Source organism: Panthera tigris, chromosome E1 (genome assembly GCF_018350195.1).
Source record: "Panthera tigris isolate Pti1 chromosome E1, P.tigris_Pti1_mat1.1, whole genome shotgun sequence".
Lineage (NCBI taxonomy): Eukaryota > Metazoa > Chordata > Mammalia > Carnivora > Felidae > Panthera > Panthera tigris.
The window spans coordinates 8983449-9008457 of record NC_056673.1 but is presented as its reverse complement, the minus strand read 5'-3'; the positions used below and the strand labels follow the sequence as shown (position 1 = coordinate 9008457).

At 47.9% G+C, this 25009-nt stretch overlaps 1 protein-coding gene across 1 annotated transcript; it reads left to right on the top strand.

Annotated features, from left to right (window-relative positions):
• The first annotated feature begins 1489 nt into the window (after positions 1-1489).
• LOC107179514 (Golgi apparatus membrane protein TVP23 homolog B) lies at positions 1490-25009 on the top strand. The gene is made up of 7 exons (XM_042966486.1): positions 1490-1616; positions 6844-6926; positions 8665-8809; positions 14956-15045; positions 16238-16369; positions 23268-23396; positions 23830-25009. Exons 1-7 carry the CDS (start codon positions 1605-1607, stop codon positions 23854-23856), a joined length of 618 nt encoding a protein of 205 aa, XP_042822420.1. The 5' UTR covers positions 1490-1604; the 3' UTR covers positions 23857-25009.

Genomic DNA, 25009 nt, shown 5'->3' with positions numbered 1-25009 from the left:
TGGGGAAGGAACTCCCACACATCTGGTGACCAGAAGTGAAGTGTTTTATGTGAAGAGTAAAAGAGACAGCAGAGAAGTACAGTAGGGAAGAAGTGGGCTTTTCCCTGCACAGCAGAGAGACTGAACTGAGACTTTCCTATACAGGTGGTAATGAATTCAAGTAGAATGCAAACCAAAAACAACACAAAACTCCACAAGCCACACACTGGATGGGGCGCCAAACACATGGCATGGGCAGGCTAGAGGCACAGGCCACCTCTTCAGGGCCTTCGCTTTTCACCTCCAAGTGCGGGACCGTAATTCTTTGCCAAGGTTTCTCTCCTTTAAGAATTTATTTTTTTTCATTATTAGGATATTAAGTTTATTTCTTTATTAAAAAAGTTTTTTGGGGGGCCCTGGGTGGCTCAGTCCATTAAGCATCTGACTTCGGCTAGGGTCATGATCTTGCGGCTGGTGAGTTCTAGTCCCCCGTCGGGATCTGAGCTGATAGCGTGCAGCCTGGAGCCTGCTTCGGATTCTGTGTCTCCCCCTCTCTCTGCCTCTAACCCACTCGCATTCTGTCTCTGATTAAAAACTTTTTTTTTTTAATCTTCATTTATCTTTGAGAAAGAGAGACAGAGTGTGAGTGGGGGAGGAAGAGAGAGAGAGAGAGGGAGACACAGAATCCAAAGAAGGCTCCAGGTTCTGGGCTGTGAGCACAGAGCCTGACTCCGGGCTGGCATCACGAACTAGTTCATAACCTGAACGGAAGTCGGACGCTTTAACCCAGGCGCCCCTAGGATATTAAGTTTAAAGTAGCACCGGCAAATAGCCATGTAAAAATTGTGATTTCAACGTAAAGGATCCCCTGGATGAAGGAAATGTGCTAATACACATTATTCTATGAGTGTTCCAGTAGCACGCTGATGTAGGTCAGGCAGATAGGATATTCTTATAATCACACTGTTACAGTCACAGTTCCAAAGATGATGTGAAAGTCTCTGAATTTCAGATCCTTCATGGAGCAAAATGACATCACCGGAGATTAAACTTAAAACAGTATGAAGAATTACACTTACTATTTACTAAGCACACTTAACCCTGTTCGGATACCATCATCATCCTCACTTTACAAAACTGAGGAAAGACCTATATAGAGGTTATTGGATAGCTAGTACCCGGAGAAGCCACACGCTCTCACCCGCTTTATTCCTTATTGTTTCCAGGCGTCGATTTTCCTCCCACAATAAAACTCGAGTCCCCCGCCCTGTTCCTTCTAAATAGCGTCCCAGACATTTGCCGCGCCCCCGACGCCCCGCCCACACGCTCGCCTCTCCCTCCATGCCCCGCCCCCGACGCACCGTCCCCCGCACTCGCCCCGCCCCCGGACCTCTCGCCCCGCCTCGCGTCCCGCCCCGAGACCGCCCCGCCCCCGGGCGCCGCGCCCACACGCTCGTCCCGCCCCGGAAGCCACGCCTCCTCAGTTCCTCCTCCCGCAAAGCACCTGGAAGCGGAAGCGGGGACGGGCTGAGCTTGTGCTTTGCTCCGCCCCTCCTGTGGGGACCTGGTCGCGTCAGTGGCCGCGCTGACGTGGCTCCCGGAAGTGGGCCTGGCGCAGGGCGGTCATGTTGCAGCAGGTGAGGGGCCGCGGGCGCGTCGTGAGGGTGGGTGTGGCTGGGCGCCGGGCTTGCTGGGTCCCAGGGGGGCGCGAGTCTGGCGTCCCGGGACCGTTGTGCCCGCGCCCCCGCTGGCTGACCGAGCCCCGGGGTTGGGGAGCCGGAGGGAGCGTGGCTGGGGCCCCGAGGCCTCGGTGGGGGGTGGGGGTGCCCCGGCTGAGCCTCGGAGGGACGGCTGCGGGGTGTGCAGAAGCGCATTGCCAGCAGAGGTGGGGCGCCGGATCGCACGGGTGCCGGTGCCGTACTGAGGAAACGCCCTCGGTGTGAAGTTGCGGGTGGTCTGGCTTTCCCCAACCATTCGGGGACTTTCGGGGGTGCAGTGCGATCCTGCAGGAGTAGGAGACACCGCCAGGCCCTCCCTTGCAGTCAAGTGCTTGTTGCCGAAGTAACACTAATGGTGATTGTTGAGCACTTCGATGGTCACGGCTGTGCCCTTAGAGTTAATTACAGTTTGCAGGTCTAGACCAGAGATGAGGAAGAAGAATAATCTCTTCCTAGGTTAAACAAAACAAAACAAAACTTTTTGCTGTTTAACGTGCACTTTCACTTGAGTATCCATAGCTTTTTTTTTTTTTTTTTTCCCATTGAGGGATTATTATGGCCCAGGCACCGTTCTAGGCCCTAGGATAGGGCTGTGAACGGCACACATTTCTTACCCTGAAATGTGTGAGTTGTAGGGTGCTGGGGGGTGGGGGCTTGTCGATGGGTTGGGGTGGGGAGACCTAACTAGTTACATATGAGGATGTTTCCGGGTGATGCCAGCAAACACAAAGTGACGTATATAGCAAGTATCTGGGAATAGGGCAGCCTTAGAATTTATGGTCAGTAAAGACCGCTCTAAGGAGGTTGCTTGAGTAGACAAGATCCAGTGATGGTTCGAGTCTGCTTTCTGAACCTGCACCCAGGCTGAAGGAAGCTGGAGAAAAACACACAGCCATACGGACCGTTCCCAAGTCCAGTTTGTGACCGTGAACCTCAAGCGGGCCCTTAAGGCTGCCGGGCACTCTTCCCCACGTTCCCACAGGCTCCTCCCTCTCCCACCCCCCTGGGCCACTACTGTGGTTTCTCTTTCCTCAGACCTTCAGCCTTCCTTCTTTCCTTCCCTCCGCGTCCACCGAGAAACTGGAAGCCATCAGAAGAGAATTTCACACCACCTGCCATATGCTTCTTTGCCCGGGATCTCCCACATACTCTGCCTTTCTTTTCCTGTTCGTTCTCCATCCTTAGGCCATCCTGCCTACTCGTGCACTGGTTTCCGTGCCTCTGGCCTGCTGGAAGGTGGTGCTCCAGCAACTCTCTCTTTGCTTTTCTCCATCATCACTGTTTTCTTTCTGTTTTTAAAAGCTTGTTGTTGTTGTTTTTTTTAAATTTATTTATTTTGAGAGCGAGCGCGGGTGCAAGCTGGGGAAAGGGCAGAGAGGGAGAGAGAATCCCAAGCAGGCTCTGTGCGGTCGGCGCAGAGCCCTGAAGGGGGGCTTGATCCTGTGAACCTTGATATCGTGACCTGGGCCGAAATCAAGAGTCGGAGGCCCAACCGGCTGAGCCACCCAGGCGCCACCAAAACTTAAGTTGACATATAAACATGCTTTAATTTCTCCTGCCTTAAAAAATAAAAACTTCACTCTAAACGCCCTTTGAGGTATCACCCCATTCTTAGTTCCTTAAGATTTATTTGCACTTGTCTCTTACTTTTTCTGTTGTCTCTTGTGTCCATTCTAGTCTGGTTTTCTCCCTCTTACGTCTGCCATCCTGAAACTGCTCTTAGTGAGGTCACTGATTAGAAATACAGTGGTCTTGGGGCCACTAAGTGGGTTAAGAATCCGACTTCGGCTCTGGTCATGACCTCACGGCTCGTGAGTTGGAGCCGCGCATCGGGCTCTGTGCTGACAGCTCAGAGCCCGGAGCCTGCTTTGGGTTCTGTGTCTCCCTCTCTCTCCGCTCCTACCCCATTTGCACTCTCAAAAAAGAAACATTAAAAAAAAAAAAAAAAAGAAAGAAAGAAATACAGTAGTCTCTGTGGTTTTCATCCTCCTTGTGAGCAGCGTTTGATACGGTTGATCTGACCCTCCTCCTGGAAGCACTTTCTTCCCCTGACTCCCCGGACACCACCCCCCTGGTTCAGCTCCTAGGCCTTAGCACATCCTCTCCAGCCCCCACTGCTTACTCCTTCTCATCTTTCTGACCCCTAAATATTGGGAGTGCCCAAGCGTCTGTCTTTGGTGCTTTCATTTTTAGCTGCTGAGGACAAAAACTTTGGAATCTTCCTTAACCCCTTTTCTCTTACCCCCACGTTCAGCCCGTCAGCAAATCCTGTCATTTCCACTCTAAAACGTATTTGGAATCTGGATGTTTTTCGCCACCTCCACTGCCTCCTCCGTAGCCCAAGCCACTGCTTCTTGGCACAAAGCTTCACAGCCTTGTGCCTTTGTCTTTCCCCTCCTTCTCCCAGCTTTTCCATACAGTGGCCAGAATTTTCATTTAACACCCAAATCGGAACATTTTAGAGGACGCTAGTGGTTCCCCTTCTCAATTTTTTAAAAAAGTCTTAGTATCAGCATCTTCAGGTTAAAGGTCCAAAACCAAACTCTTTTTCTTTTTTAAATTTTTAAATGTTTATTTATTTATTTGGGGAGAGACAGAATGTAAGCAGGCAAGAGGCAGAGAGAGAGGGAGACACAGAATCGGAAGTAGGCTCCAGGCTCTGAGTTGTCAGCACAGAACCCGATGTGGGGCTCGAACTCACTGACCGGGAGATCATGACCTGAGCCAAGGTTCGAAGCTGAACCGACTGAGCCACCCAGGCGCCCCAAACTTAGTGTCTTAATAGAAGTTTATCTTATAGTTCCAGGTCAGAAGTCAAAAACGAGTCAAGGGCTAAGGAGGCATCAGGATACTCTTCCCCTCTCAAACTCCTTAATTCAGAAATCTGTTTGCAAAAATCTGCTCAAAAGTTACATATTTACAGATTCCAAGCATTAGCACCAGGAAGTCTGGCAGGACTGAGAGGAGGCATTATCAGTCCACCACAGTTCAAGAAGGGGGTGCGGCCCGAGATAAGGTCTTAGAGGTGGGCGGGGCCGGGTGGTGATGGTTCTGATGGGTAGTCCATTTTTATGAAGTCAAAGTAGGGAGATGATATGTATGAGAGGTCACCCCATCTGCTGGATATAGATTGGATTGTTGGGATCAAGGAGAAGTGTCGGCTTTTCAGACCCTAGCGTCATACTGTGGATCTCAGTCTTGGCTGTACATTATTGTCATCTGAGGGGCTTTAAAAAAATCCGGATGCCAGACCACACCCCAGACCACCTTGGGGTGGGGATCAGGTATCAGGGTTTCTTTCTCCTTTTCTTTTTCTTTTTTCTTTTCTTTTCTTTTCTCTTTTCTTTCCTTTCCTTTCCTTTTCTTTCCTTTTCTCTTTTCTTTTTTCTTTTCTTTTCTCTTCTTTTCTCTTCTCTTCTTTTCCCTTTCCTTTTCCTTCCTTCCTTCCTTCCTTCCTTCCTTCCTTCCTTCCTTCCATCCATCTTTCTGTCTGCCTTTCTTTGTGTCTTTCTGTCTTGTACCCAAGGCAGTTTCAACCTGTGAGCCAAGGTTGAGAACCACTGGTCTCAGATCTGAGTCTATTTTCCTCTTAAAACCTTAGCCCCCATTCTGCTTCTCTCACTGTTCTCTTACTCCGTGGACCCCTACCTAGACTTTGTGCGTTTCCACTCTCTGCCTTTGAAAATATACCTAGTCAAGGGACTGGAGTGAGCAGGAGGCCTTGCTCTGTCGGCACCCAGCACATAAGCTCTCCTCCGGAGCCCTTTGGTAGGAAAGATTCGCTTCCTCCTCTGTGCTCCCGTTTGCACTCCTGTTTCTCCTGGCTCCGATCACAGTCTGCAGTTGCCTCCTTTGTTCATCCGCTCCCGCCTTCAAGGAATATTGTGCCGCCTGGCCGGGTGCTATGCGGTACACCGGGACTTATTACAACGCAGTGACAGTCCTTGCCCCCAGGAGCTTAGTGTCTAGATGGAGGTGGTCCTTGGAGAGCTGTAGTAAGATTGTCGGGCAGGCGGGGATTGGAAATGGGAAGCCTGGGGATTTCAGGGCAAGTTTCTCAGCTCTTTGGGTATTGTAGCTGAAATTTCCCAGGTGGATTTGGTGTTGCCTGAGGGCTTGCTGTGTAGGGGATGGAGAAGGGAAGAGCTTTCTGGGTGGAGAAAAGATGTGAAAGGCAGGCAGATGGGAGCCCCTGGTGTTTTCTGAGAACACTAGTGGTAGAACTGTGGTAGAACTGTATCGCTGCGCTGCCCAGTGGGAGGGAGCGTCGGAAGGGAAGGAGGGGATGGGTGGAGGAGGTGAGTTTTACCGCTGAGAACGATTTGCGAGGGGAAGGACCCGGTGTGACTGCCCTGTGAGGAAGATTGCCCTGTGGGTGATGAGGGGCTGGAGTCCTGCAGGGAGGAGGTGAAGGCAGGTGGGTGGTGGGTGGCTGGCGCCAGGCAAGGGGTGAGAGCAGGTTCGTCGTGGTTGCGGTTGCGGCTGCGGCTGAGGCTGGGCTGAGGCCGCAGCAGGTCGAGGTGTGAGCCACCCTGAGGGTCCGAGGCCCGAGGCCGAGAGAGGGAGAAAGGCTGTGCGCAAGGGCGGAAGACAGAAGGGGAGGTCCCGGCTCAGGGTTTTTGAAACCTCTTTCCAGCAACAAATGACCCCTGAAGAAGTTCATATGCTGACCGGAGAGGTCCCAGAGGAAGACCTAAGATACAAGAGAGTGTAAATAAAGGGGAAATTGATGGAGGAGGCAGGAAAGGAAGAGATTCCGAGCCCCATGGCTGGTTTCACGTTGGATAAACAGAGACTAGTGAGAAGGGGTCGGGGAAACAGGGGTGCAGGCAGATGATTTCGTGAAGGAGCCAAAAGCATGGAGTTTGTCCCCGGGAGTCCCTGCTGGTGACGGAGCCGCTGAGCGCAGCAGCGGGAAGTTTCCAGGAGCGTTATTGGCCCCCCATGGTTTGTCCCAGGGCTCAGCAGCGGGGTAGCGATGGCTCGATGCCAGCCGACGGGGGTGCCCTTTCGCTAGGTTGTGAATTCCCGATGTCCGGGACCGTGTCTGTCTTCTGCTTTCCATTTTGGCGTGGTGCCTTCTATGTAGGAGACACGCAAGTACTGAGTTTCCTCTTGCTTCACGGATATTTAATTTTCCTGCTAGGACAGTAATGATGACACCGAGGATGTCTCCCTGTTTGATGCGGAAGAGGAGACCACTAACAGACCAAAAAAATCCAAAATCAGGTAAGAGGGTGAGTCGTCGGAGTTGGGTTCTGTGTGTCGACGGGTGCCGGCCGATGGCATTCAAGGCAGAGCGGTTGCCACGAACTTGTGCGCAGCGGCCACCTGGCGGTTTGAGCTTTGGTCTGGGGCACAGGCGACAGTTCGGATTTGCTGTGGGAGTTAACTGGCCCGTGGAGTTTACTCAGTGCCGCGTCTTCACGTCTGCGAAGCCGATTTTGTGAACCCTCGTGTGTTTACTTCTACCAATTGTTTATCAAGAGTGCATCGTTTCTTTAGACCCTGTGCGTGTTGTTGCATTCGGATTGATTGTGCAGATTTCAGAATCGGATCTTTTGTCGATAACACGAACACGTCAAGCCAAACAGACCTCGATTCCAGATTCAGGTCCCTGTCAAGAGATTGGCTTACTGCGGTTGACTCCCACCTGACCTTTGAGAAGATGAGGCTGAGTGAGAGACGGCAGTCACAAAAGACCACTCGTATGCTTTCATTTATACGAAATGCCCAGAATAGGCAAATCTGTAGAGACAATTGTACGTTAGCGGTTGTCTGTGGCTGGAGAGAGGGGTGGGGTTGGGGCCGATGAGGAGGGACTGCCCGTGGGTGCCGAGTTTGTTTTGGGGTAATGAGAAAGCTCCAAAGGTGAGCGCGCGGTTCTGTGAATATACCAAAAAACTGTTGGGGCCTCCATTTTAAATAGACGAATTGCGGGGTATGTGGATTATACCTCAATAAAGCTGTTAAAACCAAAAGTCTGCCTGAGAGCTACTTTGCCTTAAAGCCAGAAGTGATTTCTGAAGGCCTAGGAGTTCTGTTTTATTTTTATTTATTTTAATTTCTAACTTAATTTCTGTGCCCAGCATGGGGCTCGAACTCGGGACCCCGAAGTCAAGAGTCGCGTGGTCTACTGACTCTGCCAGCCAGGCACCCTGGAATTAGTTTTTTATGTGACAGTAATTTCTTTTTTAATTAAAAAAAAATTTTTTTTTAATGTTTATTTTTGTGAGAGAGAGAGAGAGCGCGAGCGAGCGCGAGCCGGGGAGGGGCAGAGAGAAAGGGAGACACAGAATCCGAAGCAGGCTCCAGGCTCCGAGCTGTCAGCACAGAGCCTGACGCAGGGCTCAAACTCATGAGCCATGAGATCATGACCTGAGCCGAAGTTGGATGCCCAACAGACTGAGCCACCCAGGCGCCCCATCTTCTTAAATTTTTTTTAACGTTTATTTATTTTTGAGAGACAGAGAAAGACAGAGCACGATCAGGGGAGGGGCAGAGAGAGAGAGGGAGACACAGAATCCGAAGCATGCTCCAGGCTCCGAGCTGTCAGCATGGAGCCCGGCGCAGGGCTCGAACCCACGAACTGTGAGATCATGACCCGAGCCGAAGTCGGACGCTCAACCGCCTGAGCCACCCAGGCGCCCCGCCCCATAGGAGAAAATAGTTTTTAATCCTGAGAGTATAGTTTCCTGAATTCTCCAAGCTTGGCAGAGTGGCTCATATATTTTGTGAAAGTTCAAGTCCTATTTGCACACGGTATTTTATGTGGCAGCAGGGCCCGGTCAGATAATGGGACTTAATGTAAAAATAGAGGAGGCCATTTGCTTTTTCCTCAGAATCGTCTCTTGTTTTGACCAAACCCTGGCTGGTGGATGCTGTGGCGGAAGGCGTCGTTCATCTGTGTCCGCAGCCCCTGTGCTGAAGCGTAATTGCCTTTCTTTCACTGTGTTTTGATTTCCAGACACCCGGTGGCGTCATTTTTCCATTTGTTCTTTCGAGTCAGTGCCATCGTCGTCTATCTGCTCTGTGAGTTGTTCAGCAGCAGCTTTATTGCCTGTATGGTGACAATCATCTTGTTGTTGTCGTGTGACTTTTGGGCAGTCAAGGTAGGTCTGATTGTTTTCTCATTTTAACGTTGTATTTGATGTGATGAGACTGAACGATGTATGAACCGTGGGGGGAGAATGACCCTTAGCATCTTGGATTTGTCTTCATTTATATCTTTCTGTCGCCGCAGGCGTCCCGTGTGTTAAGGTCTATCATCAGATCACATGTAGGTTATTTCACTACTACTGATTCATCTGTGCCTTATGTCAGCCTCCATCAGCTTTAAAATTAAACAGAGAAGCAAAATGTGATCGCAGCCACAGGTCCTGTATACTGTTTCTAATTCATATCACTTGTCTTGCTTCAGGGCGTGCTGTGTGCGATATCTAGATAAGAGCCCAGGAGAGGGCATGCGCCCATTCTTGAGGAGCGTGCCCGCCATTCGCAAAGGCCCCTATGCGTGTCCCAGGGCGGTGTTTCTCCACCAGGACCAATTTTGTTCCCCAGAGGACGACTGGCCATGTCCGAAGACGGTTTTGGTCGTCACAGCTGGGGTTGGGGGAGGTGTTTTGCTGACATCCAGTGGGTAGAGGCCGTGGATGCTGCTAAGGTCCTAAGGTGCACAGGATAGCCCCCTGCAACGAAAAATTTTCTGACCCCAGATGTCAGTAGTACAGAGGTCGAGAAACCCTGCTAGAAGGGATAAGAGGGAGTAAGAAAGAAATGGTTTTAAACTCAAAGGCAACTGTAAGTAGAGGGATGGGTGGATAGACAGATAGACACCTAGATAGATGGACGCGTGATAAGGTAACTGTAGTAAAATATTAAATACAGACTCTAGTGGTAGGCATTTGGGTGCTCACTATAAAATTTGACTTTGCTGTGTGTTTGGAAATTTTCATAGTCAAATGGTGGGGGAAAAAAAGTCAAAGGTTTAAAAAAAAAAAAAAAAAAAAAAAAGCTAATTTTGGAATTTCCGAGACGTGTGTATTGGTTCAGAGACCAGTAAGATGTTACAAGTCTATTCCCAGCCACCAACCCACCCATTTTTTTAGACCTTTCAGTTCTCCCACCAGAAATGGCTGGCTCGGTGGTCGCCAGCTTCCATAGGCCACAAAATGCTGAGAATGGGGATTATAAAGGTCTCTCTTTTTCTTTTTAAAGTTTCTTTATTAATTTTGAGAGAGACAGAAGGAGTGCACTCCAGTTGCGGAGGGGCAGAGAGAGAGGGGGAGAGAGGATCTCTGAGCTGAAATCGAGTCAGAGGCTGAACCAACTGAGCTACCCAGGCGTCCCCATAAAGGTCTCTTTTATTTAGGCTTTTTTTTTTTTTAATTTATTATTATTTTTTTTTATTACTGTCTTTGGCTTGTATTTCTTTGAATTTCTTCTGTTGCTTTACACTCTGCACTGTTTACTGTATCCCGGTCACAATTTTGTTTTGAGGCATGTTTCTTTTTGTTGTTCATGTAATGTCTGTTTAGCCTGATAGAACAACAGCCTTCGGTCAGTTCTTCCTGGTCATTTCCAAATTCTTATAATTAAATCCTTCTGGGTTTAGCGTTTTAAAAACCCAGTGCCAAAAAGTGTATTTTCTGATAAAGATTTTGTTTTTCTTCTTCTTCTTTTTTTTTTTTTTTTTTAAGCAAGGACTTAAGAAATGTCACTCTTTTATCTGTGGCAGAATTACTTTCACAGATGCCCAAACCACTGAGATATAAAGCAAATTAATTTTAACAGTAAATGTAATTTGATTAAACTCTTTTTAAAAAATTTTTTTTTTTAACGTTTATTTATTTTTGAGACAGAGACAGAACATGAATGGGGGAGGGTCAGAGAGAGAGGGAGACACAGAATCTGAAACAGGCTCCAGGCTCTGAGCCGTCAGCCCAGAGCCCGACGCGGAGCTCGAACTCACGGACCGCGAGATCGTGACCTGAGCCGAAGTCGGACGCTTAACCGACTGAGCCACCCAGGTGCCCCTAAACTCTTTTTTTTTTTAATGTTTATTTATTTTTGAGAGAGAGACAGAGAGTGTTAGTGGGGAGGTGTGGAGGGAGAGGGAGACACAGAGTCCCAAACAGGCTCCAGGCTCTGAGCCGTCAGCACAGAGCCCGACGCGGGGCTTGAACTCGCAGACTGTGAGATCATGACCTGAGCCGAAGTCGGACGCTCAACTGACTGAGACCCCCAGGAGCCCCTCTTTTTGAAGATAACAGTTTGAAGATTGGGTCAAACATCAAGAGCCCAGCCGAAAGACCTAACTAAAATGGCAACAGTAGAAGAAGTAAATGGCAAAGATCATGTCCGACCAATTTAAACCAGAAGAAACCTGGCATTATAATCTTATCAGACAAAATAGAGAGTAAGACAGCACTCAAGGGAATAAGAAAGGGCCTCTTATGAATGCCAGTGAGGACCAGTCACGGAATGGCATCCCTTCAAACCGGGTGCAGGGAAGAACTATTAGAAGCATTAGGGGAAGATGCATAAAACGTCGCGACAGGAGTCAAACAAAGTACTGTCTCTGCTGGATCACAGCGACACAAAAGAAGGTCTGAAAGATCTAAACGAAATGGCAGTTGAGCTTACGAGCGACACCATGGAACTTTGTACATACAGGGGACCTCTTCCTGTTCAGTCCCCGTGGAACGTTCACAGAAGTTGGTTAAGCATCACAGTGAAGAAAACCCAGATAAATGCCCCAGAGCAGCTCTGTTTTCTAGCCCGGTACAATAAAGCTAAGAATTCATTAAAGAGAATGGTTTTCCAAATCAGAATTACAAGTAAATGCCAACCTGCTGAGATACCTTGGCTTTAAACAGGAAATAAAGACTGTGAATACAGATTATTTATACCCTAATGACAATGATCATCTACACTGAAGCTTTCAGAACGTGTCTATTGCTGAACTCGGAGGAAAAACATAGGCAGAAGGCTTTTATCGTTAGAGGTCCAGAAGCGTCCAAAACAATAAGCCAGAGAGAAATTAGGAAAATAATCTAATGGTCAAAGCAGAAAAGAACAGGATAATGGGAAAAGAGTTTGAAAATATTCCAAGAGGCGTTGTTTGAAAATCGCCAATAAGAGAGGCCCCCGACTGTCCTCTGTCTTCAGGGGCAGCTCTCCTCTTTCCTTAGTCTTTCAGTGTTAGCATTTCTACAATGTGAATTTTGGTCTGAAGGCTCTTCTTTTCTTTTTTAAACATTTAAAAAAATTTTTTTTAATTTATTTTGAGAGAGAAAGTGAGTGAGCATGAGCGGGGGAGGGGCAGAGAGAGAGGGAGAGAGAGAATCCCAAGCAGGCTCTGTACCGTCAGTGCAGAGCCCGACGTGGGGCTCAGTGTCACGAACCGTGAGATCACAACCTGAACCAAAATCAAGAGTCGGACGCTTAACTGCGACACCCAAGGCAGCCCTCAAATCACTGTTTTTTTTTTGTTTTTTTTTTTGTTTTTTTTTTTAATGTTTACTTATTTTTGAGAGAGAGAGAGTGCAAGTGGGGAAGGGGCAGAGATAGAGGAGGGCAGAGGATCTGAAGTGGTCTCCGTGCTGACAGCAGAGAGCCTCACGCAGGGCTCCAACTCAAGAACTGAGATCATGACCTGAGCTGAAACCCAAGAGGTGGTCACCCACCCAACTGAGCCTCCCAGGCGCCCCGCAGATCACTGCTTTTTAACTTGAGCGAACCAGACGCATATGAGTTGCCTTATTCCTACTCCATTTCCAGTCAATCACCTCAAGTCCCATAAATCGATTGATTTTACTTTTTTCCCAAGGGCTCTGGGCTACTGATCTTTCTAGAATGTTGCTCTCATTCCCGAATCACCTTAACACCCGGATTCCTAACCTTTTTGTGCCATGGACCCCTTTCACAGTCTCATGAAGTTGTGAGCTCATTTATTTATTTTTATTTATTTATTTATTCATTTACGTAATCTCTACACCCAGTGTGGGGCTCGAACTCACAACCCTGAAATCAAGAGTCACACGCTCCACGGAGTGAGCCAACCAGGCGCCCCTGTGAACGCTTTTCAGTACGTGAGGGAAAATACATAAGATTTCAGAGGAGGTCACGTACATTGAAATATAATGGAAACGTTAAAAAGGCAGATTTCTGATTTTACAATACACGCTTCTTTTGGAATGTCTAGTTACTTTCAAAGCAGTGGCAAGCATAAAAGCTATACTGTGGTGTCTGCAGGTTTTTTTTATTGGTCCAAGTCACAGGTACCGCTGCTCCTACCGTGGTTTGTTGTCTGCACTCATAATTTAAAGATAAACTAAACTTCAGAAGTTAGTGAAAATAAAGATACAACTTTTTCCTCCCCCAAATTTCACAGAACCCCTGAATCTGTTAGTGGGCACCCCAGATTAAACATCTTCTGCATTGGGGTGCCTGGGCGGCTCAGTCGGTGAGCATCTGACTCTCGGTCTCTGCTCACATCATGATCTGGTTGTGTGGGTTCACGTCCCCGGTTCGGCTGTGCGCTGACAGTGCGGAGCCTGCTTGGGGGTCTCTCTCTCCCTCTCTCTCTGCCCCTCCCCCTTCCCCCCCACTTGCTGCCTCTGTCCGTCTCTCACAGTCAATAAATAAACCTTAAAAAATATTCTCCTGCATTAGGGATTCCTACTTACCCTTTAAATTTTATTCCCAATGTTGATTCCTCAAGGGAGGCCATTTCTGACTCCCAGACTAGATCAGATTTCTGTTTGACTGTTACGGCAACCTACACTCCTCCCCCACCACCTCTCCCTTGCCCTTCCCTTCCCGCAGGTGGTGGTGGTGGCACATTCCTGTGCTGGTTGACTGCCTCTCTTCCCCATGACACTTGCAGCTGGGATAGTACCTCATAGTAGGTGCTCAGTAAACATCAGTGGCGTAAATAAACCTTGAGAAAGCTATCAAAGTCATTGGTCGTAGTTTGTTACCTTAGTAAGAGGAAAAGAGCTTGGGACGTTTGAGGTGCTCAATGAGGAGTAGTGCCTGTAACCTCTGTCTTAACTTAGTCAACGTGGGCTGCTATAACCATACCATAGACTGGGTGGCTTATAAACAGTAGGAACTTCTTTTTCCGATTCTAGGGGCTGGAAGTCCAAGATCAGGTTGTCAGGATGGTCAGCTTCTGGTGAGGGCCTTCTTCTGGGTTCTGGACTGCCACTTTCTCATTTTATCTTCACATGGCAGAGCAGAGAGAGGCAGTAAACTCTCCTGACTCTTAAAAGGGTACTGATCCCATTCGCGAACGCTCCATCCTATGACCTCATCGCATCCTGATCGCCCACAAAGGCCCGACCTCCTAATACCGTCACGTGGGGGTGGGGCAAGAGTTTGAACATGTGGGTTTGGCGGGGGCGGGGCACAAACCTTCAGTCCAGAACCACCATTTTTAGAGACGCACAGTTATTTGGAGCTGCAGTCGGGATATGTAGGGAAAAGGTAGTCTCAGTAACTAAAGAGCACGGGGCTTAGGAACACATTAGGGAATTAGACAAAGGACACAAGTTCATGAGCAAAAAAGAGAAGGGTAATTTTTTTTTTTTTAATGCTTATTTTTGAGAGCCAAAGCATGAGCGGGGGAGGGGCAGAGAGAGAGGGAGACACAGAATCCGAAGCAGGTTCCAGGCTCTGAGCTGTCAGCACAGAATCCGACGGGCTCAAACTCACAAACTGTGAGATTATGACCTGAGCCAAAGTCGGACCCTTAAATGAGCCACCCAGGCACCCCGAGAATGTCTTTATTCTTTTTTTTAAATTTTTTTTTAAATGTTTATTTATTTTTGACAGAGACAGACAGAGCATGAGTGGGGGAGGGGCAGAGAGAGAGGAGACACAGAATCCAAAGCAGGTTCCAGTCTCTGAGCTGTCAGCACAGAGCCTGATGCGGGGCTCGAACTCACCAACCATGAGGCCATGACCTGAGCCTAAGTCGGACGCTTAACCGACTGAGCCACCCAGGCGCCCCGAGAAGGGTAATGTTTATGGACACGCCCACCCTGTCACCTCTACCCCTGCGGGTCCTGCCATTGCATTTCCTGTATTGTTTTGTTCAGGCCTGGTATGTGGTGGTCTTTGTTAACTGGATATTGTGGAGGTAAAGCCCACGATTTTTTTGGTTGGTGATGTGTTCACGCCGAGATGTGGTCTCGTAGGCCTTTAAAAGACACTTTTTAAAAACGCGTGTGTATATGTTCTTCTTTCTCAGAATGTCACAGGTAGACTCATGGTTGGTCTGCGTTGGTGGAATCACATAGACGAAGATGGAAAAAGCCATTGGGTGTTTGAGTCCAGGAAGGTAAGCTGCCCTTTTTATTTTTCAAAGTGTCATTCAGTAAGTTACATGTAGATTACACTTGCATGTTGAAGGCCAAAGTATTCAGGACTGGAAGTGCTACCCCACATTGCTCGGCATGTCAGCACTTAACCAGACGGCCTCCCGAAACTTGGCTGCGTTTTTCTGTCTAGTTGAGATTGGAAGAAAGGCATGTATAGGAAAGAAGCCTCTGAGACAGGAGGTTGGGTCGGAGTTTGTGCTGTGTGCTAAGCCGCCCATCAGGGGCTGCTGATAAAGCATCTCTGAGGACCCACTGTGTTGTGTTGCCTCGCCTGGTACCTCCGGGGATTTCTTCCTGTTAGGAGAGAACTGTTTCCAATAGCTTGTTCTGTCCTCGTTCCCGTGGTCCACTGCCCCGTGTGCGCAGGAACAAGAAAAAGAAGGATTACAAGTGGATAGAAAATCTGAATTGATCAGAGCCGTCTCTCCTTTAAGCCTCTGCCTTCAGGAGCCCCAGGGGACGCTGACCTGTTTTGGGTTAGCCTGCTCATCTGCGGTGAACATTCAGGTTCCCCTGGAAATCGGCTTGAGAGGCAGAGGACAGAATTCTTGGAGACGCTACTAATTACATTGTTGGCCTGATGCTCGGAAGGACCTCGACAAGTACCACTTGCAAGGAAGCAGTGTTGTGCTTAGTGAGCCCGTACTCCTTATATCATAAAATCCACCGTGGAGGCAAGTCAAACAAGAAAGTTAAACTTTCTGGGGATTGCTGAAACACTGTGGTCATTGCCCAGAATCCCTTGATTCCATTTCTTTCTCTGGACCCCTGACCAGGATGACTAGCCTTGATTTCCTTGATCCTTACCTCCTAAGGTGTGATTCCAAACTTCCTCATGAATGAACAGTGTTAGGTACAGTGAGAATTGAACAGAAGTCCATCACAAGCAACGTTTTCTGTGTTGGGTCATGACAGACTGTCCACTCGGCCCCGAAGGTACCAAATTCTCGAATTAAAGCATATTTAAGCCAGTTCTTCAGATTAAATCGTGGTGGGTCCACTAACTGTCCTTTGGGGGGTTCTAACTTGGGACTTGGGTCATTTGTATTAATTTATTTGACTTTTAGGTTATGGTGTTTGTCATTAAAAATGTTAAGCTTTTTGCTGGTAGATACCACAATATTGGTTATTAAACTCACGTTCTTTTTTTAGGATTCTGCTCAAGAGAGTAAAACTGTTTCCGAGGCCGAATCGAGAATCTTTTGGTTGGGACTTATTGCCTGTCCGGTGCTGTGGGTGATATTTGCCTTCAGTGCACTGTTCTCCTTCCGAGTGAAGTGGCTGGTGAGTGTCAGCGTAGACGTACCGAGTGACTCATCAGGATGTCTGACGGACGATCACAGCGTGCGGCCATCGCTGTTAACGTTGGGGACCTCACTCTCTTGGATAGACTGCTTCATCGCCAATTTCCTGAGTCCGGTGTCCCAACTCTGCCGTTCTCTGAGAACCGGAGGGCAGGATCCTCCCAAAGTTCCCATTTCACCAATTCCCCAAGTGCCTAGCAGGATTTTGACTTCACCCGCCTGGTACAGAGGTTACCATACATTGATCACATTATTATCTTGTTGGATGGGGATGTCCAGTAAACTCCAAACGCGTTTAGCGTAGTTTGGAACTCACAGCGTGATCCTCTCCGAAAACATCAGTTGGTCATTTGTCCCTGTTGTCCATTGGTTATATCGTAAATCTTCCCAGAATGTAACGTCTTAAAACAAGAGGCATCTTGGGGTCTCACAGTTTCTGGTTCAGGAAGTTGGAGAGCGCTTGCCTGGGCGGCTGTGGGCTGGGCTCCGTGTGGTTGCAGTCAGTGGCCGGGGTGGCTGGAGGCTGCTAAGGCATCTCCTTTCCGTGAGGTCCGGTGGCTTCTCCACGTCGTGCTCCCGAAGGGCCAGTTGGGATTTCCTCTCGGCATGGTGGCTTCGTGGCAGTGAGACTGCTTCCTTGGAGGGTCACAGCTCCACCTGGGAGCGTCCTGCTCAGAAGCTGAATTGCCTTTTACAGCTGTGTCAGTTTGCTGCAGCTGTCCCGATGGAGTGCTGCATTCTGGGAGGCTTAAACGACAGAACTTTATCTTCTCACAGTCCTGGAGGCTAGAAGACCCAGGAGATGTTGGCAGGGTTGATTTCTTCTTTCCGAGGCCTCCCTCCCTGGCTTGTGGATGGCCGTCTTTTCCTGGTTTCTTCCAAGTGGTCTTTCCTCTGCGTGTCTGTGTCCTAATCTCCTCTTTTTACAAGGACGCCGGTCATACCGGATGAGGGTACCCCCCCCCTCCCCACCCCCCAGTGACTTCATTTTACCTTAATCAGCTCTTTAAAAACCATGTCTGCAAATGCAGTGACATTCCGAGGTACTGGGTTAGGACTTCAACATTAGAATTTGGGGGAGACACAGTTCAGGCAATGGCAGCAATCAAGGCTCAGACATCATCACTTTTGCCACTTCTCCACTGCCGTGGAATGGGAATTAAGCTTGATAGCTTGATGAGGGGGATCAAGAGGTTCTAGAAAAGCACATGGGATATTGTTGTATCATCTTTGGAAAATATAACCTATCACTTGATCTAAACTGTGAGTCTTGTTTTCATAGTTGAGTTTATCTCAGTATTTTTTTTTTTTAATTTTTTTAACGTTTATTTATTTTTGAGACAGAGAGAGACAGAGCATGAACGGGGGAGGGTCAGAGAGAGGGAGACACAGAATCCGAAACAGGCTCCAGGCTCTGAGCTGTCAGCACAGAGCCCGACGCGGGGCTCGAACTCACAGACCGCGAGATCATGACCTGAGCCAAAGTCGGCCGCTCAACCGACTGAGCCACCCAGGCGCCCCTATCTCAGTATTTTTTTAATGATTTTTTTAAGTTTATTTATTTATTTTAAGAGAGAGAGAGAGTCCCAAGCAGGCTCTGCACTGTCAGCACAGGCCTGATGCGGGGCTTGAACCCACAAACCGTGAGATCATGACCTGAGCCGAAATGAAGAGTCAGATGCTTAACCGACTGAGCCACCCAGGCGCCCCTCACTTAACATCTATCGATACCCGGTATAGTTTGGCCTTAATTATGTTTTTTCCTCACATTTTTAATATTTTCTTACGTCTGTTTTGCTACATAGGCTCTTTTTTCTTTGTGTGTGCACGTACATACTTGTCTTTTTGGGATTTGGGGTTTATGGTGTGTTTCTGGCGTTTCTAGTAGTTCTCTGTTACTTTAGACCTTTGTTTCACCTGCTCTTTCATGGATTAGGAAACCTGTACCGGTTCCCTGCTATGAAGGACGGTGCAGTTTAACACCCCTGCTTCCTCCCGCTCCTCCCTGCTTCCGCCTTTGGATTTCTGCGGCTTATAGACTTAACTTTAGTTGTTTTAAGTATCGTACTTAAGCCTGTGTCTTGACCTCGAGAGTCTGTTGGAAAGGAAATGAGATAAACCCTCCTCTGTGCCTCCTGTGGTTTCTTCCCTTCCTGTATTGCCTGAGTTTTGTTTGCTGCTGTATTCATTTTGTTGTCAAGGTTCCTAACAATCACCCTTGGAAACCTTTCTTACCGGTTGTTCAGTCTTTGATCTGTTTTTAAATACATTGATTCAGTTCTTTTAACTGCAGTTTTTCCTTTTACCCCCTGGTTGGCTAAATTTCATGGCTGGGTATTTTTTTTTTCCCCCAAAAACTTGCAGGTGTTACTTTCCTTTTGCCCTGTCGTGTTTGAGGATGTGAGCCCGTTGACTTCATTCTTGATCGATGACTTGGCTGGGTTAATATCCTTAGGTCCCAGGTTCTTTCTCTTAGCCTTTAGAAGATGTTACGTTATCATCGTTCCCTTCCCTTCCCTTCCCTTCCCTTCCCTTCCCTTCCCTTCCCTTCCCTTCCCTTCCCTTCCCTTCCCTTCCCTTCCCTTCCCTTCCCTTCCCTCCCCTCCCCTCCCCTCCCCTCCCCTCCCCTCCCCTCCCCTCCCCTCCCCTCCCCTCCCCTCCCCTCCCCTCCCCTCCCCTCCCCTCCCCTCCCCTCCCCTCCCCTCCCCTCCCCTCCCCTCCCCTCCCCTCCCCTCCCCTCCCCTCCCCTCCCCTCCCCTCCCCTCCCCTCCCCTCCCCTCCCCTCCCCTCCCCTCCCCTCCCCTCCCCTTCCCCTTTTTCTTTTCTTTTCTTTTCTTTTTCTTTTCTTTTCTTTTCTTTTCTTTTCTTTTCTTTTCTTTTCTTCCTTTCCTTTTGAGGGGTGGGAGGAGAGAGAGAGAGAGAGAGAGAGAGAGAGAGAAGCAGGACTCACCTGAAGCAGGGCTTGTGCTCATCTGAAGGGGGACTCGTGCCCACCCGATGTAGGACTCAAACTCATGAGCTGTGAGATCATAACCTGAGCGGAAGTCAGATGCTTAACAGCTGACCACCCAGGCACCCCTACATTATCATTTTCTTATATTGAATATTGCAGAGAAATCTGAGGTCAGGTTTACTTAACCTCCATGTAAGTGACTGAATCATTTTTCTCCCTGGATGAAGAATTTTTTTTTTTATTCTCAAAGTTTTACAATATATCCAGAGGGTCTTTGTGTTTATCTTTCTGCATTGAGTTTTCTGGAAACTGTATGCTCCTCTGATATGTAGGCACAGGTTTTGCTTTGAATCAGGACAGGTGTCTTCTGTCAAGTCTTTAAATTTATTTACGTTCCATTTTTTGGCTTCTCTGATTCTGGGGGACCAGTTACCTCTATGTAGGGTCATTTTTATCTGTTCTCCTCTACTGTATTTCCATTATTCTTTTCTCTTTTTTTAATCTTTATTTATTTTTGAGAGAGAGAGGGGACAGAGGATCTGACGTGGGCTCCACACTATCAGCAGCGAGCCCGATGCGGGGCTCGAACTCACCAACCGCGACATCATGACTTGAACCAAGATAAAGAGTCAGCTGCTTAAGTCACGGAGCCACGCAGGTGCCCCCAGAATCGTTTCTTCACCTGTGTTTTTTACGTAGTCTATTCCTTTCTTGCTTTCTTCTTCTTTTTCCTCCTATTTTTCTTTCCTTCTTTCTTTCTTTCTTTTTTTTTTTTTTTTAACAGTTTTACATGGGTGCCTCTCCCTTCCCCACCCTACCACCATTTTGCTCACGCTTACAGAGGCAGCTCTGTCCAGACCTCGTCTTGACCTTGGCTTAGCGTAGCTGAGTTCTCCTTGACCGCCCCCCTGTGGTGTCAGGTTTCTGGGCTCCGCTTTGAGCTACAGAGTGAACAGTCTTTGGCGGGGCCTGAGAGTAGGTATGAGGACGACGCGCCCGGCCTCTGGCTGCCTTGTTGGCTTGCTCGGGCTTCGCCTTCTCTTAGGTCGTACGGTTCCTTTCCCTGGGTGGGCGTGTGCTCCCTGCTGGTGCTACCCTCTTGCTTTAGGTGGTTTGTGGGGCCCTGGGGCCTTCCCATCCCTCTGGGAGAGTCAGCCCCGTCTGTGTCTAACACCGTTTCCACTTCCCTAAAACAGGTGAGAGAGGTTCTGTGGAAGGTGGTTTGGGATCCTAGGTTACGACCACCCGGGTTCTCCGGGAACCTCTTCCTACCCCTGCCCCCCCCCCCCCCCCCACCCCGGGAACATGGACTTGATGGTTGCTGGTCCTTCTGTGCATTCTCTTCTCTTCCTCGTCACCGGAGAGGCAGCTCGTGGCGGGCCGCTGGGATTTCTTGCCTGTGTTGTGTGCTGGTTCCATGGGAGTCGTGACTATTTCTGCATTTTTTTCTCGGGGCTGTCTGTGTCCTCTGGACTTCTGCCCCCAGGCTGTTGGGGTGGGGAAATTCCCCTTGGAGCTTCTTTGGGGATTTTGAGAATTGGGTGGGACAAAACCAAGCTGGCTCTCTCTCTGACCACAAGCCCTTTTTCTCCAACGTTTATTAGTACCAGCTTGTTTGCCTTTTATTTTAAATCCTACGTTTTTAAACGAATGTATTTTTTTAAAGTTTATTTTGAGAGAGAGAGGGAGAGTGAGCGAGCATGAGCGGGGGAGGGGCAAAGAGAGAGGGGGAGAGGGATTCCCAAGCAAGCTCCGTATTGTCAGTGCAATTCAGTCCCGTGAACCGTGAGATCATGACCCCAGGTGAAGTCAAGAGTCCGACTCTCAATGACTGAGCCACCCAGGTGCCCCAAACCCATGTATTTCATAAACCTGTTATATATTAGGGGTAGAGAGATCTTGAAGTCTGGCTTCATGATGTCATCTTAAGCCAGACATCCGCTTGTTTTAACTTATTTAAAAAAGAATTTTTTTTTTTTTAAAGTTTATTTATTTTCGAGAGGGAGAAAGAGAGTGCGAGCAGGGGAGGGGCAGAGAGAGAGGGAGACACAGAGTCCGAAGCAGGCTCCAGGTTCTGAGCTGTCAGCACAGAGCCCGATGCGGGGCTTGAACTCATGAACTGCGAGATCATGACCTGAGCCGAAGTCGACTGAGCTACCCAGGCCCCCATTTCAGAAACATGAGTCGAAAGAGATGTATTTAAATGAAAATATCGTTCTATGTTTACTCAGGTAACCAGCAACCTTGTCTAATTCTAATGTGTTTATTTCCCTGAGACACAAGTTTAAAACAGCAAGTATAACTCCACTACTGTTAGGAATATGAACCTGTTCCTTAATTAAACATTCAAATCCTTTAACCTCCTGAAAATCAGCTGTACAGCCTGTTAAGGGTTAAAGGGAGTGAGTCTGGATTGGAGAGAGATACTCTGTTTAGCCGTGTTGTTTTTTACAGATGTAGCGTTTCCCGGGTAATCCTTTTAATAGCAGATGGGTTGATGAGTTGTTTATTCCAGAGCAGGGGTTGGCAAGCCATGGACTGTAAGCCAAATCCAGCCCAACACCTGTTTTTATAAATTTTTATGGGAACATAGCCTTGCCTCTTTGTTTACATGTCGCCTGTGGCTGCTTTGGGGCCAAAATGGCACAGTTGAGTGCCACAGAGATCACATGGCCTGCAAGGCCTAAAATATTTTGTTATCTGGCCTTTGTAGAAAAACTTGGCCAACCCCTGTTCTAGAGTGGTTAACCATGGGTCCTCCCCACATTGTCCTAATTAACTTTTCTTCCATTATATTTAAAGAATAGGCTTGAGTTTCTTACTCTCTTTTAGTGATCTCAGTGGAGCCACCTATAGGTTCCTGGATGTGGCCCCAGGAAGAAACAACTCAGCCAAAGCACATCTCCTCCTAGTGCGCCCCCCCCCCCACCACGTCCCGCTTGTCACAGGAGGCAAACATCTGTGGATTGTTGCCTCAGGGCGCTGCTTTGCTCTCCCAGAAGCCAGTTGTCACACACACCTTAGCAGAGAGCCAAGATTCCCCTCTGCATGCTCTCGGTTTATTGAACTTGACCTATCTCATGGCCATTTTTTCATAATTCTTTTTTTTTTTTAAGTTTATTTATGTTGAGAGAGGGAGAGGGTGAGCCGGGGAGAGGCAGAAAGAGAGGGAGAGAGCCCGACATGGGGCTCGATCCCACGAACCATGAAATCATGACCTGAGCTGAAACCAAGAGTCGGACGCTCAACTGACTGAGCCACCCAGGTGCCCCTCATTCTTTCGTAATTCTTAATTAAAATTTTTTTTTTTTTCAACGTTTTTATTTTTTTATTTTTTGGGACAGAGAGAGACAGAGCATGAACGGGGGAGGGACAGAGAGAGAGGGAGACACAGAATCGGAAACAGGCTCCAGGCTCTGAGCCATCAGCCCAGAGCCTGACGCGGGGCTCGAACTCACGGACCGTGAGATCGTGACCTGGCTGAAGTCGGACGCTTAACCGACTGCGCCACCCAGGCGCCCCTCATTCTTTCGTAATTCTTAAAGGAATAACTAACATTTGAGTCTCTTCTGACTCTCATTTATTTATTTATATCTTTATTCACAGACCCATAGAAAGTACTAGAGAGAATGAATGGTCCCTCCACCGCATCCCCAGGGACTGGCCTGGGGCCTGGTATTTAGAATATGTGTTTCAGAATTATTTGTGGGGGGGGGGAGGGGGGGTGATGACGAAGTGCCTTGTGCACAGCTCGTACTGGATAAGCCTGTGCTGCCGAGTGAAGGAGTCTCATTGGCATAAGCCTCATCCGCGAGCTTCCTTTTTCCTTCTTTTTCCCGCGACAGTCCGCCTCGTTCCACGTGTGGCACGGAGAAAGTTCGGTCAGTGTGAGTCCAGTAGCCGCTGATTATTTTTCCCTTCCCAGGCGGTGGTTATCATGGGTGTGGTGCTGCAAGGTGCCAACCTGTACGGCTACATCAGGTGCAAAGTGGGCAGCAGGAAGAATTTAACCAACATGGCCACATCGTATCTCGGAAAGCAGCTGTTAAGACAGGCAAGTGTTTTCTGGATGTGAGGCTGATTTGGATGCGGTCAGTGACTCATGCAGTCCTTTCTAATTCTTGTAGTGTCTCATTTTTATGGAATACTTAACAAACATGTGTGCACGCCGGGGAGGGGCAGAGAGAGAGGGAGAGAGAGCGAATTTGAAACAGGTTCTGAGCTCTGACCTGTCAGCACAGAGCCCGACGCGGGGCTCGAACTCACCGACCGTGAGATCATGACCTGAGCCGAAGTCAGAAGCTTAACCCACTGAGCCACCCAGGTGCCCCCATGTCTATAATTTTTCACATGATTGGGCCATGGACGGTAAGGCAGTGTAGCAACTGGCTTCACTTCCAAGGATGGGCTGTTTTCCTAGTGCTTTGAAGTCTGGTGTTTTAAGTAAAATTGTTCTCGATATTAAGGGGTTCTTTTCCCTCTTGCAGAACACTGGAGATGATCAGACTTCCTGAAGAGGGGGGAGAAAGCTCATGTATTCGGTTACGCGGGGGAATGGCTGGAGAGATTCTGGACTCTGAACCTTTTGGAACTGAGTACATGTTGCAAGGAGGAACGTTGGGTTTGTTTTTCCAGTTTATTAATCTCTTGCTTTAAAAAATTGGAAAAGTCGTTTTCACGTTAAGTTTTTTGCTGTCTCTCTAGCGTTTGGGGCTCGAAAGTATGGTGTGGCCAGAGACACTGTCCAAACTGGTTCCCGGTTTACGTAGGTGATGTCCATATGTCTCAAGTTAATGAAAGTGTCTTTACGTGCATATGAATGGAGACCTTTGCGTTTTGACCCACAGAATATGGAAGATGTTCCCCGTCTCTCAGAATTCTAGATGTGTACGTATTTGTCTTGTAGATCGTCGTCAGAAGAAAGTTTTGCTTCCATGGTGAGAGTGAGCACTTTGGCTTATTTAGAAGTTAGAAATAATTGTTAACTTTACAACTTAATACATACTTTGTGATGAAACTTCTTATCTTAGGCACTCACAGGCAGGTAAAAACCAAATTCGGGCCAGTGGTTAACTAGTTCGTAAAGTTTGTTTCCTTTCATTTGTAACAGGTCGTGTCGTTAGGGCCCAATTAATGTAAATGGAATTTTCCTAGTTTAGGTTTAGGGGCTCCCCTAGAGATTGCTGCTGTTCTATTTATTTTTTGGAGGGGTTAGTCAGATTTTACTTTGCCACTTTCCGTAGGCTCTTTGTTGGTCCTTGGCCTAATGAAATCTCTCTTTTATCACTAAAAGAGTATTATTCTTATGTCATCGTGAGAATAATCATTTAAATACTTGGCATAATAAATGCCCAGAAGACATTTTATCTTATGAATCTATTTTTTTTTTTCTTGCTATAATGGGGATATTGTAAATCATGCGTTTGTATTAACGGTATTTCTTAAGGCAATATATGTAACAATCTCCAAGCTGTTGTAGGAGTCTATAAATTCTGTTGCAGGTTCTGTAAACTTTGTTGGAGTCTTTCAACCAACAGATTATTTTGTGAATGTATTTATACATTGTTGAGATTTTTCAAAAGATGTTTAATTGAATAAGTCTTTGTTGGAGTGATAGCTTGAAGGTGCATAACTCTATATTTGTATAAAACTCTACTGTTTACAAAG

Excerpts from the sequence above, each read along its gene's own strand:
- LOC107179514 (XM_042966486.1), top strand. Across the intron at positions 6,927-8,664 it reads CCAAAAAAATCCAAAATCAG|ACACCCGGTGGCGTCATTTT; the intron begins GTAAGAGGGTGA and ends TTTGATTTCCAG. Across the intron at positions 15,046-16,237 it reads GGGTGTTTGAGTCCAGGAAG|GATTCTGCTCAAGAGAGTAA; the intron begins GTAAGCTGCCCT and ends TTCTTTTTTTAG.